General features: G+C 35.0%; 1 protein-coding gene across 1 annotated transcript in view; it reads right to left on the bottom strand.

Moving 5' to 3' along the window:
• DCC (DCC netrin 1 receptor) overlaps nucleotides 1–17,872 on the bottom strand; it is a gene marked incomplete at its 5' end in the record, with an annotated part of 282,466 nt that overhangs the window by 168,644 nt on the left and 95,950 nt on the right. The window contains one exon of the mRNA XM_019631644.1: nucleotides 15,655–15,765. Coding sequence (XP_019487189.1) covers nucleotides 15,655–15,765 — 111 coding nt within the window. The remainder of the gene's footprint in view (nucleotides 1–15,654; nucleotides 15,766–17,872) is intronic.

The following is a 17,872-nucleotide window of genomic DNA, read 5'->3' on the forward strand; positions in this document are numbered from 1 at the left end:
TATTCTTTGAAAATCAGGTAAGTGTTCTGGTAATAACTTTAAGAAAGAATGTATCCATCTAAACTTTTGTAGTCCATTAAATGCTTAGCACAGTTCCTGGCAATTAAGTTACTCAAAAATATTAGAGACTTGATCCATATTCAAATTATTTGCATTCATTAATTTTCTCCTAACTGAAAATCTCTAATGGTGACATATGACAAATTATGTAAGAGAATTTGATGATTAAAGGTAATATTACAATATATTTTTCTCCTTGCTGTCAGAGCAAAAGGAGATACAATCTCTGCCACCAACTTTTTCCACCTTCAACACACACACACACTTCTAGCTTAAGTGATATATGGAATCGTGTCTTTAATTGAAGTTTTTAAAATAGGTACCATACTAATAGCTTTTCAAAAGATGCTACTTTCTAAAGATGCTACATCAACAGCATTTTCTAAAGATGCTTTTCTTTCTTTCTGAAGATGCCCATTAGTGAACAAAAAGAGCCAAGCTATTATTTGTCCTGGAGAAGCTTGTGATATAATATGCAAAGATGTCATAAAAAATTATCTCAAAATGTGAATATAAACCTTAACATCAGAAACACCATGGTTTTTAAAGGATTTCCCACTATAAAACTTAAGTAAAAGTAATAAAAGAGATGAAAAAGATGGGTTAATTCTCTTTAACCCTACTGACATGGAGGCTCTCCAGTGTTCTTGAAATGTAATGGGCTCTGCAATAAATTCTGTTTAACACATTTGGAGCTTCTGCAATAATTATTGGAACAACAAGATAATCTCATATTTAGAAAATGAACTAAATAGTATTCAGATTTTCTGCAATTGTGACTTTTTCAAAACACTATGAAAGCCTTAATAATTTTAATGACAATGGTCAACATCTTTCAGGATTAAAAAATAAATTTAAAAATGTTTTCAGAACAATAACTTTCTCCATCTTTCTCCAAACCACAGAATTAACTCTGCAAGTGAATTAGGTTAGTACCCACTAGCTCTGAGGGTACCATGCTGACAAGTCACACACTGGCTCTTGAAGACAGGCTGTTTGTACACAAGACGTACCTTTATATTTTACTGCATAAAGACAATTTCAATACTACATCCAAACCTGAAAACATTTTTGACATTACAAAAAATAAGGGGATTGATATATAAGAATATATGCTGCCTCCCCATCTAAATATTTAATGGCCTCTTACCACTGAATTGAGATCAGAGGGCCACAAGGAGGGGTGGCTCTCAAGGCAGCATTATGAGGTATATTAAAAAAAATACAGTGACTGCTGCTGCCCAGTGCTATTCAACAGAAAGGTGATGTTCATTGTGTTTTTTGACCTTGATGGAATTGTGTGGGCTGAGTTTGTACCCAGGAACATTATGGTGAACTCTGAATATTACAAGAGCATATTAGAGTGTTTAAGAAATGATGTGCATAGAAAACAGCCTAAGAAATGAGCAAACGTTTTCGTCCTCCATCAAGAAAATACCCCGTGTCACACATCATTTCTGGTACGGCAATTTCCGTCAAATATAAACATTACAGTGTGTCATCATCCATCTTAGTCATGGGATCTGACACTGTGTGACTTCTGGCTCTTCCCCAAAGTCAAAATGACCATGAATGGCAAATGTTTTGAATTGTTTCAGGACATTGAGGCAACCACGACAGCGCAACCAAAGACACTCAGGAAAGAGGACTTCCAGAACTGCTTCAGAAAGTGGCAAGAATGATGGGATAAGTGTGTTCAAAGCAAGAGGGAATATTTTGAGGGGGATTAATGGCAATGTGTCTTTTACTGTAATACTTTTTTAAAAAATTTAAACATTCACCGTATTTTGTGACCACACCTTCATATACTGTGTTCATAGCAGCGTTATTCATAATAGTCAAGAGGTAGAAGCAGCTCAAGTGTCCTTCAACAAAAGAATGGATAAACAAACTGTGGTATATATACCCAATAGAATATTTTTCAGCTTTAAAAAGGAAGGAAATTCTGACACATGCTACAACATGAGTAATCTTTAAGGACATTATGCTAAGTGAAATAAGCCAGTCAGAGAAGGACAAGAATTGTATGATTCTACTTACATGAGGTATTTAGAGTAGTCACATTCACAGAGACAGAGGGTAGAATGGTTATTGCTGGGGCTGGGGGCGGGGTGTTCTGGAGTTATTATTTAAAGGGTATGGAGTTTCAGTTTTGCAAGATGAAGAGTTCTGGAGAAAGCAGTAGTGATGAGTACACAGAAGTGTGAGTTCACTTAATGCCATCAAACTGTAAACTTAAAAATGGTCAAAATGGTACATTTTATGTTATGTGTATTTTAAAGCATTTAAAAATTAGGAGACTCTGAAAATGTTTTTGTATTCGTCTGTGTGGCCATTGTGGAGATGAAGTAGACATATTCGGGATATTTGGAAGGTATAGTCAACAAAGCTCTAGATTAAATGTGAGTGGTGTGGGAAAAAGAAGACTCAAAGGTAACTCCACCCTGGTGGAGATATCAGAGCAGTAGGTGGGTATAAAGTGTGGGGGTTTAATGAAAGGCCATGGGCATATTCATAGATGTGGAAGCCACCAGAATATAGAGGCCATTTAAGATAAATGTGTGTAAACAAATACATTACAAATAAGATCATGTTACTGCTCCCTTCAACACTCCCAAAGTCTTCCCATACTATATTTAAAGCCAGATTCTCTACCATGGCCGAAAAGGTCATGGATGACCTTCCCCACCCCCAACCTCCCCACCCCCTTAGCTCTCTGTCCTCATCTCCTGCCACTTTCCCCTTTGCTCAGTGCACCTCAGTCACTGGAGTGGTAGATACATGGCTCAATGAGTTTTTCAAAACCCATATACTATTATAACCCAGAACCATATACCACTGAGTAAATTTTGCTGCATGTAAATTTAAAAAATATATTAAAAAATTAATACTGGGAAGAAGATAGGAGAAGGCCTGAAAATAAATACAAGGTAGAGTTCAATGGTGATTAGAAGTGTTTTTTACACTACAAAAATAAAAATATGACCTTCAAAGTTGATAGAGGTGAGTGGCTTAAGGAAGATGATGTCCATTGGTAACAACAGGCCCTGACTATAGAAATGAAAACACATTAATATGTACCAGATCTACCTGAAAAGACAGATTTTGGGTGTATCGATTGTCTTATGTAATCTCTGTAAAGAAATATAGGCTGGGACAAACTCTAACAAAATGATCCACAAAATGAACCTATACCATATGTGAGAATTTGTCTAAAGGACCAATGCCTGACACCATCTGGCAGTGACATCCACACCAGACCGTAAACGGCAGCAATCGTTTTCATTAATAAAGAAGAGCCAGCGGAGACAAATTTTGCTAGCCACTAAGAGAAAACAACTTTAATTACTGTATTTTTACCTTGTTTTATTTCAATGTTATTCCATTTTTTTCTTAAAATTCTTATCTTGTGGAGAGAGTTATAGAAAATTGTGGTGATTTTATATTTAATGACAGTTCTACATAATGACAATTGCATTGAACCTTACAGGAAATAGAAACTTTGTTTTCATATTTGAGTCCTTTGTGCCAGGAACTGTTCTAGCTTCCACCCCAGTCAGAGTAATGAACAGTTCCATCACCCTCAAAATTTTCTGCTGCTGCCCTCTTTGCAGTCAGTCCTTCCAACCCAAGTATTAATTCAAATAATGAATTTTAAAATTTCATCCCTCTACAAATATATGCTTTTCTGACTAATCTCATTTATTTCCAGCATTAAATTTTCAAAAAGCCATCCAGGTTTTTTGTTCTTGTTCCTAAGGACAATAATGGTTAAAATTTATGAAAATGCATTATGCATAAGCATCATACTCAGCATTTCAATAAATGTTTTTTATCATTTACTATTTTGCAACCAGTCTGTGCTCTTAATGATTCTATACATTTCATATTATTTATATCAAGTTTTTACTTTTCAAAGTTAGGATTTATAATTTTAACTGTATTTCACCTTCTTGTTTACTTTTAATATGTTTTCCTTCAATCTTAATTGTTTTATGTCAACTAATCTCATATTCCATTATTTTACTTTATTTTTAACTACTTTTGTTTGTCTAATATTAATTTTACTCTATCACTGCTCTTGAAATTAAAAATAAATGTTGATAGAAACTGAGAGTAAAATGGGGTTGCCAGGGGATGGGTGGTGGTGGAAATGGGGAGACATGGGTCCAAGAGTATAAAGTTCCAATTATAAGATGAATACGTTCTGGGGATCTAATGTACATCACAGGGACTATACTTAATGCTACCGTATCACATACTTGAAAGTTCCTAAGAGAGCCCATCTTAAATGTTCTCACCTACACACACAAAAGGGTCATTATGTGAAGTGATAGATGTGTTAACTAAGTATGGTCATCATCATGTTGTATATAATATTGCATGTCAGTTATATCTCAAAAAAGCTGGAAAAATTTTTAAAAAGAAAATAAAATGTAGGACAAAACCAGAAAGAAAAAAAAACAACATAGAAATTCAAGGATAGCCAGTAGGTATATAATCAGTGATCTAAAAAGGGAGCTTTGACAGATGCAATCCTTTAATATCACCACAGTGAATTCTAATTCTGAAAAAAATATGTCTCCTAAATTTGTCAATCAAACTGGCAGACCCGAGGTGGGGGCCGTGGTGGTGTACATCTGTGTCCTTCAATTCCTGATATGGACAATCTTACAATAGTGGCAATAAAGGTAGACCACTGGAATCAAGTTGTCTTCCCAGGCCCAGTAAATAATTGCCATCTTCTTGAAGAGATAATCGGTCAAATTCTAGGTCCTATAGCCTCTGAACCTTCACACACTGATCATGGTTTTCACTGATGATAACTCAGTGGGAAAAAGAAGGATAAAAGTAAGATATTCCTCAAGAAAGGAGCCACTCAATGACATGCCCCAAGCAGTCTTAACAAAACAATCAAGATTCTTTTCTTTCCTGGCCCTCTCTTGCTTAGAGACACTACGACATCCCAATTCCAGATTATCAAAAGGGTGATAATCTTTTTTTGACTTGATAATAATAAAAAAAAAGATACTTGATTTGATAAGTACCGTCAGAAGTTCAGATACCTGTCCAGGAGAAGCTTGACGTGTCAAATAAGACACAGGAGAAAACCCAATGAAGGTCAATTTATTTATTTATTTTTTTTTTACAAACTCCTGACTTCTTGAGTGAGAAAACCTGAGTCTGACAGAGGTGATGTGTCCATCTAAGAGCAGCTATGGAATCAGAGCCAATCAATATCTGGGAGATTTGTTCTTTTCATTTAGAGTTCAGGGACACTAACTTCAAATATCATAAAGTATCACTTAGATGTTTCTACCATGATGCATTTTATCAGCTGCCTCATACTGAATAATCTCCAAATTTTGGGCCATTCAAACAGTAAATCCCATCCTGAATAGGATAAGGGGGGTAAGGTCCCAGTCCTCGCTAAATGATGTACTTCCATAAATTTTTCTCCTCTAACTGGATTACAACCCTACCGTCTCAAACAAGCCAATTTGCTCGCTTTGAAAACAAAACAAAACAAACAAAAAACCACATTATCTCTGAAATCTTATGCTAAGGTGCTCTCTAGAAATCTTGGGTTTCAATTTTAATATCTTATATGAGGAAAAGGTAATGTGTTTCTATATTTAAGGAAAAACATACCAAGGGGTGTTTCTAGCTCTCATTTATCTGTAATTATTTTTTTGACCACAAGGATGAAGAATCACATGGTATAAACTCTATGAGTTTAACACAACTAACACCTAGCTATGAATGCTTATATATTCACTCATCTACTTAATATTGATTGAACTACTACTATGTTGCAGGCACAGTGTACAGCACTAAATAGTTCAAGTCAAATAAAGCATGATCTTTGTTTCTAGCTTACTGAGAAGAGTGGGATAACTGCTAAGACAGTCTGCCCAAAGATAGAGGGTTTAGAGGAAAGACATCTGAATGAAACTCCAATCAGAGAAAGCTTCTTAGAAGTACATCATCTAGTGAGTTTCAAAGGACAAGTAGGCGTGAAGTCATGTGAAAGTACAGCCTAGCAGAACAAACACTAAGTGCAAATGCGTAAGTATATGTGGAGGGATGTGCAGCTATGCAAAGATGTGATGGCGTGTCAGGCTTGAGGCTGAGAACAGGACCATAAGAGGAAGAATTTGAATAGAAAAATGGCATCAGGTCTGGTTATGAAAAATCATCCTCGCTGCACTATGGAGTCTGGAGAGGAAGGGGAGCATGTTGGTGGGAGGCTATTTTCAGGCAACAAACCAGGAGAGCCTGACATAAAGTGTGGTAGTAGGAGTGGAGAGGGGAGGATGGCTTCCACATCTATTAGGAAGGTAGGAATTACAGGTCCTGGTGATTGAATTAATATTGGCTGGGAGTGAAAATGGAGTTGAGGATGAAGGGGAGTCTGCTGGCTTGGGTGGTTGGTGGATACTGGTACCAGTCCCAACGTAAAAGAACATAGGAGGAAGAATACAATCAGCTATAATACAAATGACACCTTGAAAGATCAACTCACAACCTCCAAGTGTATAAAGGGATGGGTGTTTGAGATCTCCATCTTTGTGATAGTTGAAAATACCAAAAGAAAAAAACAACAACAAAATCTTTAAAACCACCCGTGACCTTTCTATTTCTGAATTATTGGGTTGTCGGGAAAGCCGTGACGTATTTTTCTATCTTTTTCAATGCAAAAATGCATCATGACTTTCCCAACGACCCAATATACAAGTGTTAACTTCACCGTCTTTTGCCTTCAATTCCATCACTAGACTCAACCATTATCAATTAGTTTGATGAAAGAGAAAGAAAGCTTTATTTTCTACCCTAAGTAGTGGCAATAGTCTCACTACCGTTTATTGAATAATCTACTGGCTGAAATGGCAACTTTATTTTTTTATTTATTTATGAAACATAGCAAGAAGTATTTCTGTCCTCTCTGTTTTGTTACATTGATCTACTTGTGTATTTCTATGCCAAACAGCACAATATTGATTTTAAATCAGGTTTTATAGTAAATGTTAAATTTTATTCTACTTTTTCAAAATTTCTTGGAATTCTTCTACATTTACTCTTCCATATGAAGTTCAACCTGATTGGAATTGTATTAAATTCATCATTAATTTGGAAAGAACTAACCTTTATATAAGGGGAAGGTTTTGCATCAAGAAACATATATATCTTTCTATTTGTTCATATCTTATTTTATATCTTTAAACAAAATGTTTGCTTTATATACACTTGTTTACAGCTTGTTAAATTTAGTCATAGATATTATACATTAGGTTGCTGTTTACATGCATTTATTTTCTTTTTAATGTTTAAACTAATGCAAGTATAAGAAAAAACTATTTTTGTGATATATATATATATATATATATATATATATATATATAATCTACTATTTTATTAAACTTTCATATTGGTTCTAATAGGTTTTAGTGTAGTTTCTTGGAATTTCCAAATGCAATCACACTCTTTGTAAAAATAACCTTTCTTTTCTCCTGTAATAAAATGTTACGGCTTTTTAAGTTTTCGTTTATTTGTTTGTTTGTTTTTGTTTTTTTTCTTACCAAAACCTCTACACTACTGAATAGCAGAAATAGTAGGAAGCATCCCTGGCTTGTTTGGATCTTAAAGACAACACATTTAGTATTTTATCATTTAGCATAATGCTTGCTTTTAGTTTCTAACAAAAACAATAACATTTTGAAAGCTGCCTTACATTTCCACATTACCCTGAATTTTTCAAAAAAATTGGTAATGACTGCCTAATTTTACAAAATGCTCTCTTGCATCTATTGATGTAATTATATGACAACACCCCTTTAAATTATATCTTAATTAGATAGTGAGCTATTAAGAGATAATGAATGTATGCCCTGTTTTTGTATCAGATGGGGATGCACCTATTCGCTTAATGCAGACAAGGTTTATCATCATGGAACAGGAAGAAACTTCATAAGATCTATGGTATTAGTACTTCATACTATGAAGGTCTGAATCGAATTTATCAAAACTAGCAACAACAATAAGCATGTGTTGAGCATTTAATATATATCTGAAGCACAGTTGAACACGTTTTTGGCCACTATCATAGTTAATTTTCACAAAGATCAATTGAAATGAATACTATTATTATATCCTATTTATAGATGAGAAAACTCAGGTCTTAGGGAAGTTAAGTTACTTGCTTAAGATTATACAGTGAGTGGAAAAGGATTCAAATCCACTTATTAAGGCTTTAGAGCCCACAGTTTTATCTACTACATTATACCTAGAAAAAGTCAAGCAATGTATAAAAGGATCAAACGTTTCATGAGCACTTTAAAAAGTATGTTATGGTCACAGAAAGGACTTGAAACTTCTATGAACACTTATCCAAGTGTAAATAATCTGTACCATCCTTTACACAGTGGAGCTGTAAGCTTTTGAACAATTTGCCAAGTTCAGAAGCACACTTTAAATTGCTTTCAAAAATCCAGTTTGGATTTGCCAGCAACATTCCCTCTATGTAAGATGGATTTTACTTGAATAAAAATAAGGGGATGGGTTCTTCAGTTTCATGATGGATTGGCTGCTGTACCACTGGCTCATCTCATTTCACAAATCGATTTGTCAATTAGCACCCAGACTACGGTGAATGGCTCCTATCGAAACCCATGTGAAACAAATCGTTTTTCACGACGTGACACCTTCATTCGTTCCTCTGTGCATAAAATCCCACACAAACATCGTTATAGCCAGAGGACCACATTTGCAAGCTCACTACTGTTTAAACCACCTCCTTACCCTCAAATTGGTATCTTTTACTTGGATGCGTTTTAACGACATGTCATTGGCTTTCACCAGGGTTTTTATCAAAATAATAGCCAGATGAGAAGAATGTTAAGTTCTTCTGCATTTGTTAAAAAAAAAAATCCATGGCAGCCCTAGCAAACTAATAAACTACACTTAAAAGTAAAATTAAATAAATAAATAAATCCATTTTATAAAATGTTGCCTAATACTTTTAATCTAATAGGTATACAAGTACACCAGATTGTCTAGATATCAGGTGTCAAACGCTACATTCTAGATGTAATACGATTTCTTTTGGACTAATGAGTTATTTAAAAGTATGTTTTTACATTTCCAAACATATAGGATATCATAATATTAATGACTATTATTTTAATTACATTGTTATCAATAAATGTGTTTAGTATGATCCAAGTGCTTTAATATCCATTTCTTTATAGCCAAGTAGTAAATATTCTTTGGATGGTTAAGAAAAAAATGTGACTCCTTAATTATTGGATATTTCAATTATGTCAGGTAAATCTTCTATACCCTTTCCTTTATTTTTTTTTCCCAATTCTGTGTTAAAATCTCTGAATATAGCATTGGTCTTCATGCTATATGGTGGGTTTGTAAATTTGTCCATAAAGAGCTTTGCCTAACTTTTCTTTGTTTAATATTTTTCCTTTGTCTTAGAAGTATACAGTATAATTTTGTTTTTAACAAGATCTGGAAGTCTCTTTTAAAAAGAGAGGCAAATTCAGGTTTGTTTTATTTTACAATTTCTCTCATCTAGAAGTATTTTTCATTTTACTTTATTACTTTAATTTTCTGGATTAGGCTATATAAAGTTTTATTTATTTGTATTTCTCCAATGATTTAGAAAACACATATTTTCTTTTTAAAAATGTGCTTTTAAAAAGCAATTCTTGGCTGGACATTCAACTTTACGCGGTTTGTCTTCCATAAAATCACAGAATTTTGTGCTTTAGAGTATGTTTTACATATCTAATAGGTAAGTCTATCATCATAGAACATACTGTTTATCTCTGATTCTGGCTCAAATTCAACTTCCATTAATTGTTCAGAGAGCAAAATTCCAGGTTTTTGAGCCTCTCATTTCTGTAATTTTTTCCTTTTCTTGACCTACTTTTTTAGTTTCAAGCTTAGTGTTCATTGTTTTTATATCTTTTGGCCTCAGAATGATGCTAATATAAAACTAAAACACAAACTGACTTATTTATCTTATTTAATGCAATCTTTTATTTTGGTGTAAGTATACTGATCTTTGTCAATGACTGAAATGACACCAAAAAAAAAAAATTCCTGGCAACTGCATTAGTTTCTTATTGCTCCCATACTTAGTGGCTTAAAACAACACGTTTATTCTGTTACTCTGGAAGTCAGCACTCCAATCAGTCTCAATGAACTAAAATTAAGGTCAGCAGGGCCACATTCTCTCCTGAGGCTTTAGAGATGATGTCTTTTCTTGCCTTTCCAGCTTCCTCTAGAGATTGCCCATCTTCCTTGGCTCATGGCTCCGCGTCATTCCAACCTCTGTTTCTCCTGTGACATCTCTTCCTGTCACTCTGATCTTTCCACCTCCCTCTTATAAGGAACCTTATAAGTACATAGGGTTCACCTGCATAATACAGAATAACCCCGTATCTCACAATCCTTAACTTAATCACATCTGCAAAATTTCTTTTTCCATGTAAAGTGACATATTAAAGGACATGGACATTTTGGGGGGCATTAGTCATCATGCTACAATTCATACAATATTTTCCTATCCCTGCCTCCCTCCCTCCCTCCTATCTTTTCTTCACTCCTTCCTTTTTTCGTCCTTTCCCTTCCCTTCCCTTTCCTTCCCTACCCTTCTCTCTTATTTTTCAATTTCTTCCAATTAGTCAACAACTTATTTTTTTCATTCTTCTGCCCAGAGGTTTTCTACTTTTCAGACTCTATTTTTTTGAATAAGTATGAAAGCTTTACTATGTACTGTTCCATCTTTCTGGGTGGCCTCATCATCTTAAATTTTATCATTACTCCAAAAATGAGCTTTATGTGTTCCTTCTCAAAGCTATGCTCTCAGTGAATATCATATATTGTGCAAGTTCCAAAACACAGGAGCTTCTTCGTGGTTCACATCCTAAATGAAATGAATTTGCAGTAATCCCATTCCATTCAACCATTACTTGATCAGGCTAATAGGGCTAATTATCTATTTCTTGGAGGCAGGAAATTAGAGAGAGCTCCTAGGTTCACAGTTTTTGCTACAGCACATTTGCACTTTCAGGGTTCTCTGCATTGTTAATTTTGATAGCTAAGCTCCTCTGTTTTAGGGTAGGGGTTTAATTATAAATTACATCATTATTATGGATAGCAATTTTTACCTGTTCATGTCAAAATTCGAACAAAATAAAAAGGCAGCACAACCAGATCCCCCAGCTCAATTTCCTGCAGGACACCTTGCTGAACTTCATCACACATTCTCTCATATCTTTATGGAAGCCATTTACATAAGAACTTTGGGGAATTTTAATAATCTTGTCCTTTTTTTGTAAACTGAAGTTTTGAGGCACAAAATGAATATTTTAAAACTTCCCAGCTGTTAGTAATAGCAAACATGCTTTAAGGGAACCCTGAACAAACAATAAAGTTTGTTCTATAATTACTTTAACAAAACATCCTAATTAAAAAGGCAATCCATAAGGAATTAGAGTATTTCTCCAAGTTACTGTTGATCTTCACACTGCCTAAACCAAGCCAAGAATGGAAGAGAAAGAAGCCACAGAAGGAGAAGGGGTTGTTCTTGGCTCTCTGCACAGACCACACGACCTCTGTTTAGCTAACTTAGAGAGTTCATTTACCACCTAAGGAGTGGATCACTTTCTTGGAGTTCACCAGGACACTGAAAGTAAGAGGGGGAAGTTATGCAACGCAATGCACCTGGAGAGGGCTAACACTGCAATTCCCTTCCAATGCAGATTTTTTTGGCTACAGCAAGGAATGCCTCCCATTTCTGTTGGTTTTCAAAATGGCTGCTTCTTCCATATACACAACTTAAGGGAAATCAAGCAATTCTATATCAAAAGTTCGGACTTTGGAATGTTTAGAATTCAAAACTTTCTAACAGGAACCATGATAGTTGGGAAGAAGCCATTTATACCTTATTTTATGATTTAAACAATTATATGAATGAGGTGAATTTTTAAAGAAAATTTCCTTAGCTTAAAATATTAATAAATCAATAAATCTATAAGTGTGTGTGTGTGTGTGTGTGGGTGGGTGGGTGTGTTTGTCTTTCCCAGAGACAGAGAGAAAGAGAAAGAGAAAGAAAGAGAGAGAGAGAGAGAGAGAGAGAGAGAGAGACAGAGAGAGACAGAGAGAGACAGAGAGAGACAGAGAGACAGAGAGACAGAGAACCCATAAGCCATGAAGCTGAGTATCCTTTAGGAGCTACTAATGACCACTTCTGAGGTTGTCCATTTTTGCAAATGTTAATTCCTATCAAGAGTTAAATTTTTTAATATTTGAATAATGCAGTCAGAATTTAAAAAAAACAGGAGGAAGAGAAACTGAAATCAGTTTAGTAGAGTATCTCAGTGCAGAGATCATGAGTCAATAAATTGAGAAGGCCTTACAAAGCAAGAGAAACACATCTCTTCCTTATTCATATAGTTAAATGCCCTGAATCAGCTATTCGTTTTTACTGTTTTTTAAAGGCAAACAATCTCACTCTCTCTCTTTTTTTTTTTTAGTGTACAGAAAAGCTTTGTAAATATCTAAAGTCATGATCATATGATCTTGCTATTTTCGCCATTCAGGGCATTTTAATATGGCGATCAGAGATTGCTTATAATTGATTTAAAGAGGAAGCCTTGAGCATTCCAGGTCTAACACTGGAGGACCACAGGTGATACTGTGCAGAGGCCTCAAGGAGGAAGTATTTCAATTAATTCCACTAATAATTACAGCACACCTACTGTAAGCATTAGTTGCTGAGGGGATGTCAGACTCCCTGTGTCCTCACATACTCTGGTCCTATCTTTAATTGCAGCCATTGCTGGGCAACCGGTCTCACACTGTTATAACCGGATAGCATCTTGCTTCAGCTCCATCATGTATGTCTTTTTTGCTCAAGGGTTGCTGGAAACCATTGCGTTGCTTTTCTCACCTCCTGCGCTTCTCTCTCCCCGAGTTCACTCCTGCTCCTGGGATCCATCCCACATAACCTACTGCACATAAGCTGTTGGCACAGACTCTGCTTTTCTTTTTTCTTTTTTTAAAAATTAAATTTATTGGGGTGACAATGGTTTGTAAAATTACATAGCTTTCAAGTATACAATTCTATAATTCGTCATCTATATATCGCATTATATGCTCACCACCGAGAGTCAGTTCCCTTTCCATTTAAAGGTGAACAATCTCAAATCATAATCTATAACAGCACTATGTGCAAGGAGTGTCAATATTACTAGCATTCTTCTGTTAATTTTTTATTTACCTTTTTAGATTGCTAATGTATATATTATGGGCAAGGACAGAATTGTCTAAGGAATTACAATCCCAGAGAAGGGGTGGAAGAATGAGAAACGAGGCAATATTTGAAATGTACTGAAATGTGTTAGGATAATTGACTGGTGAATGAATAACATTTGGATGAGTGAGGATACATTTTCAACTAATAGTGGCAGAAATAATTTTCCTAAAGGCATTCTTATCTACTATGCTGTCTCACACACCTTTCCTGTAAACCTAGTCAAACCCCTTTTCCTGAAGTTTCTAGTTCCAGTACTATTTGTTTTCATGAAGTCTTTTCAATCAGTGCAGCCATTATCTGTTTATGCCTCAAGAGAGCTGGCTATTCCTATCTCTTTCACGTCTGTACTCCCCACGACTCGGCACACTATGGATTCTTAATTATGTTTCATAAGAACTGTATCGATACTCAAATAAGGAAAAAGTAAGGAGGGGCATTGCATGCAAAAGAGGGACGTTATTCAGCCAAGAGCATGGAAAAGTTCCAACAAATCCAATTACGCAGCATTTATTAAGACTGTACTCATGAGCATGGCATAGACAGTCTTAATTAAAATGGATGCATGAATTGGATTATAGTAAGATTGCATGGATATGAAAAGCATGCAGTTAAATAGAAGTTCTGTGCCATCCCAGGAGCTGTGATATTACATTTTGTTTCCACTTAAAACTGTGAGTCATTTGGAGCGAGGAGAAAGCACACATAAGTCAAGTGGAGAGCCCCATTCATCTTGGATATTTTATAGGACCTTCAGCACCTCTGCTCCATTTATTTTCGCTCCTTCCAGTAAGAGATACAGTCCCTTAGGTTTGGGTAAATGATATGACCTCATTTCTTAGAAACTTTTGCCTTGAATCACTGTCTCTTATTGTCACTGGATCAGTTCTAGAGCATTAGTGGAGGCTTTGCTCTGATGACCTGTACTGGACGTTGACTCACAAGACTTGGTCTTGAGCTCCACAGTTACCAGCTGAGTGACTTGATCAAGTTAATTAACTTTTCATAGCTTAAGCTACTCTTCTTTAAAAGTAATGGTTGATGAGAGGATAAGGGACAAGTATATATACTCTAACAATTATTTCTCAAGTAAAATAGAAAAAAAGAAGGTATTTATTATAGCTTATACTAACTGTCCTTTTATTCTTAAAATAAGGCAGATTATATTCTTATGGCCTCAGGCCCAGCTATCCTGGACTCCTTGCCTTAGTTTAGCCACCAGCTGGGCTCCAATGTGGGCTGTGTTCTTGATTTTCCTACTGCCTAGGTGGCTCTTGTCTGACCTATTCACATGGCTACCTTCCTCACTGCCTTCAAGTCTGTGCTTATATTTTATCTAATCAAAGAGATCTTCTCCCCTCCCATATAAAATGGTACTCCCAAATCATTTGCTATTCCCTCTATCAGGCTTTATTTTTCTTTAGGGTGTTTATCACTATCTATCTATCTCTATCTCAACAAAATGTATACTCCTTGAGAGTAGGGGCTTTATTTATTGTTTTACACTACTACCTAAAATAATGCCTGCTATATATAGATGTTCAAGAAGAGACACATGTTGAATAAATAAATACATAAATCAATGTTCCCTAACCTATTAGTGAAGGGTATAGAACTTGTGAAGTGCGACTGTAGCTCCACAACTTCTCAATTTATATTACCTAAGACAAGTTAAATAGCATCTAAGCTTCAAGTTACTTTTCCATAAAATCTTCTATTACCTCTAGGGTTGTCCTTTGTGAATCTTATATGAATCTCAATATCTCATCCACAAAGGTCTGACAACTATCAATGAAGCAAATAAAGCAGGTTGTCCTTTATATAAAAATGAAGTGTCAAGTATTAATGACCATAACATAAACAAGTCAAAAACACAAACTGCTCTTTTGCAGAAGCATTGTAAAAATGGTAAGAGAGGTTATGCAAAGTAATTACATTTCATGATTATTACCAGATATTGTAGCAGTTTCTGTGAAGAAAATGTTTGTCAATTATTCAAAATAAAATCAATAGAAAAAAGATTATTTCAAATTATCTTGAAAAAAGTAACTTATTATGAGGACTGTAAATAATGCATAAGTTATATTTATATGTTGAAGGTTCTGTATTCATTAAAGGTTTTTGGTTTTGCTTTACATCTAAAGATATGGAAGGAATAAATATCCCTGATGTTGGATTTCATTAACTTTTTTGAAGGGAGCCTTTGAAGCTGAAGTAACAAAAAGATAGAAATCAGAGTGATAGTGAGTGGGGCAAGGTCTTACCATCTAGATCATTCTCTGGGGTCTCTGCTGTGTACCAGTTGGAAGGTGGTCCAGTGCCATTGACTGTCATCGCTGACACTTGGAAACTGTACTGACTTCCTTTCTCCAGTCCTATAAAAGAATTTTCCACAGAGAAAAAAAATTACTAAATAATAAGTATTTCTAGCTAGGTTTCAAAAGTTTTACTTAAATTTTAACAATAGTAGCATGCTTTATGTTGTTTGGATTGGTGTGGTGATTATTGTTATTTTGGCCAAAAGGGCAGATATATTACAGCCAAGAAATCAAATTATTTTTCATATATTCTCATTTCTTTTTTTTCCAGTTTGTAAAAATGTATCCCTGAAAATAGCTTCAGGGCAGATGCAGAATATAAAATATGAACGATGAAGAAATAATCAAAAAATAGCAAGGATCATTTTTCCTCACAGTCCAGAAGAGGCCTGCCTATAAATCAAGAACAGTCAATCTGAAAATTTATGTCTTCATCATCCATTCAAGGTCAGTGATTATGTTTTCTTTGGGCCAAGAAAGAAGACTTCAAAGCTATTGCATTTCAGCAGAAATACTAGGGCTTTCATCTCTCAAAACCATCACAGGCATACTTTGTTTTGCATTGCTTCCATAGTAGAGCATGATGGAAGTCTACCTCTATGATAATTTGGACATATAATGTTGTACACTGTGATGACTTATTTTAGAGTGCACAGAAAGTACAGGTAGATGAGAGAGGCCCGGGGATTATTAGCATGATACATATAAATTTTTTATGTAAATAATTTTCCTTTTAGCTAAATTGCAAAGTAGCTCCTTAACATGACAAATTACTGTAAAACAAATGACACCTGTCGAAAGATCACATGACATTTCTGAGATGTCGAGGATTCAGTATAAATCGACAAGTCCTTAACTCTCAAGTCATTGCACAACCCTGATAAAGACAAAAACATAATCCCACTTTGCTTTTTTTCATTAATTTGAAATAGCACGAACATTTGGTGCCAAGGAAAATTCATAAAGAAAATAATCAGCTGGAGAAATGATGCTTGTATCAGATACAACATTATGTATTTGTAGATTTTTACATAGGAAGATGAGCAAATCCTGGTATTAAGTGGAAATATAACTTATTAGTAAGAAGAGATGGTGTTTTAAGCGGTGGTTAGAATGGACTTCTTAATGTCAAGAAGCAGTTTCCTTTAATAGATAGTATCATTAGAGAAGATGATTTGATTAACTCACCTACATAAGGTATCTATAACACAGTGTTGTCATCTTAAGAGGCTTCTAATTTTATAAAATAGACTAAAGCTTCATGAAAACATGGACTAAGAATGGTGTTGGTGTGTTGTTTTGTTATAATTGGTGTTTAGTTTTATTAAATTTGTTGGGGTGACATTGGTTGGTAAAATTATAAAGGTTTGTACAATTCTATAACACATCACTGTATATTGTATTGTGTGTTCACCACACAAAATTTCCTTCCATCACAATATATTTGACACCCCCAACCCTTTTCTTCCTCCACCCCACTCCCTTTTCCTCTGGTAACTACTAAACTGTTGCCTGTGTCTGAGTTTTCATTTGTCTTGCTTGTTCGTTTCTTACTTTCAGTGTTATATCCCACATATGAGTGAAATCACATGGTTCTTGACTTTTTCTTTCTGACTTATTTCGCTTAGCATGATATTCTCAAGAGCCATCCATGTTGTTGCAAATGGCAGTATTTCATCTTCTTTTACAGTTAAGTAGTATTCCATATTCCATTGTATATATGTACCATATCTTCTTTATCCAATCATCCATTGAAGGACACTTTGGTTGTTTCCATGTCTTGGCCACCGTAAATAACTTTATTGTTAATTTTTTGAGGAACTTCCATACTGCTTTCTATGGTGGCTGTACTAATGTATACTCCCACCAGCAGTGTATGAGGGTTCCTTTCTCTCCACGGCCTCTCCAACACTTGTTTTGCTTGTCTTGTTGATAACAGCCATTCTAACAGGTGTGAGGTGGTATCTCATTGTGGTTTTGATTTGCAATTTCCCTAATAGCTAGTGAGGTTGTGCATCTTTTCATATATCTGTTGGTCGTTTGTCTTTTTGGGAGACGTGTCTGTTTAGGTCCTCTGCCCATTTTTTAATTTGGATTGTTTGGTTTTTTTGTTGTTGTTGAGTTATATGAGTTCTTTGTATATTTTGGATATTAATCCCTTATT

Source organism: Hipposideros armiger, unplaced genomic scaffold (assembly GCF_001890085.2).
Source record: "Hipposideros armiger isolate ML-2016 unplaced genomic scaffold, ASM189008v1 scaffold_1027, whole genome shotgun sequence".
NCBI classification, from domain to species: domain Eukaryota; kingdom Metazoa; phylum Chordata; class Mammalia; order Chiroptera; family Hipposideridae; genus Hipposideros; species Hipposideros armiger.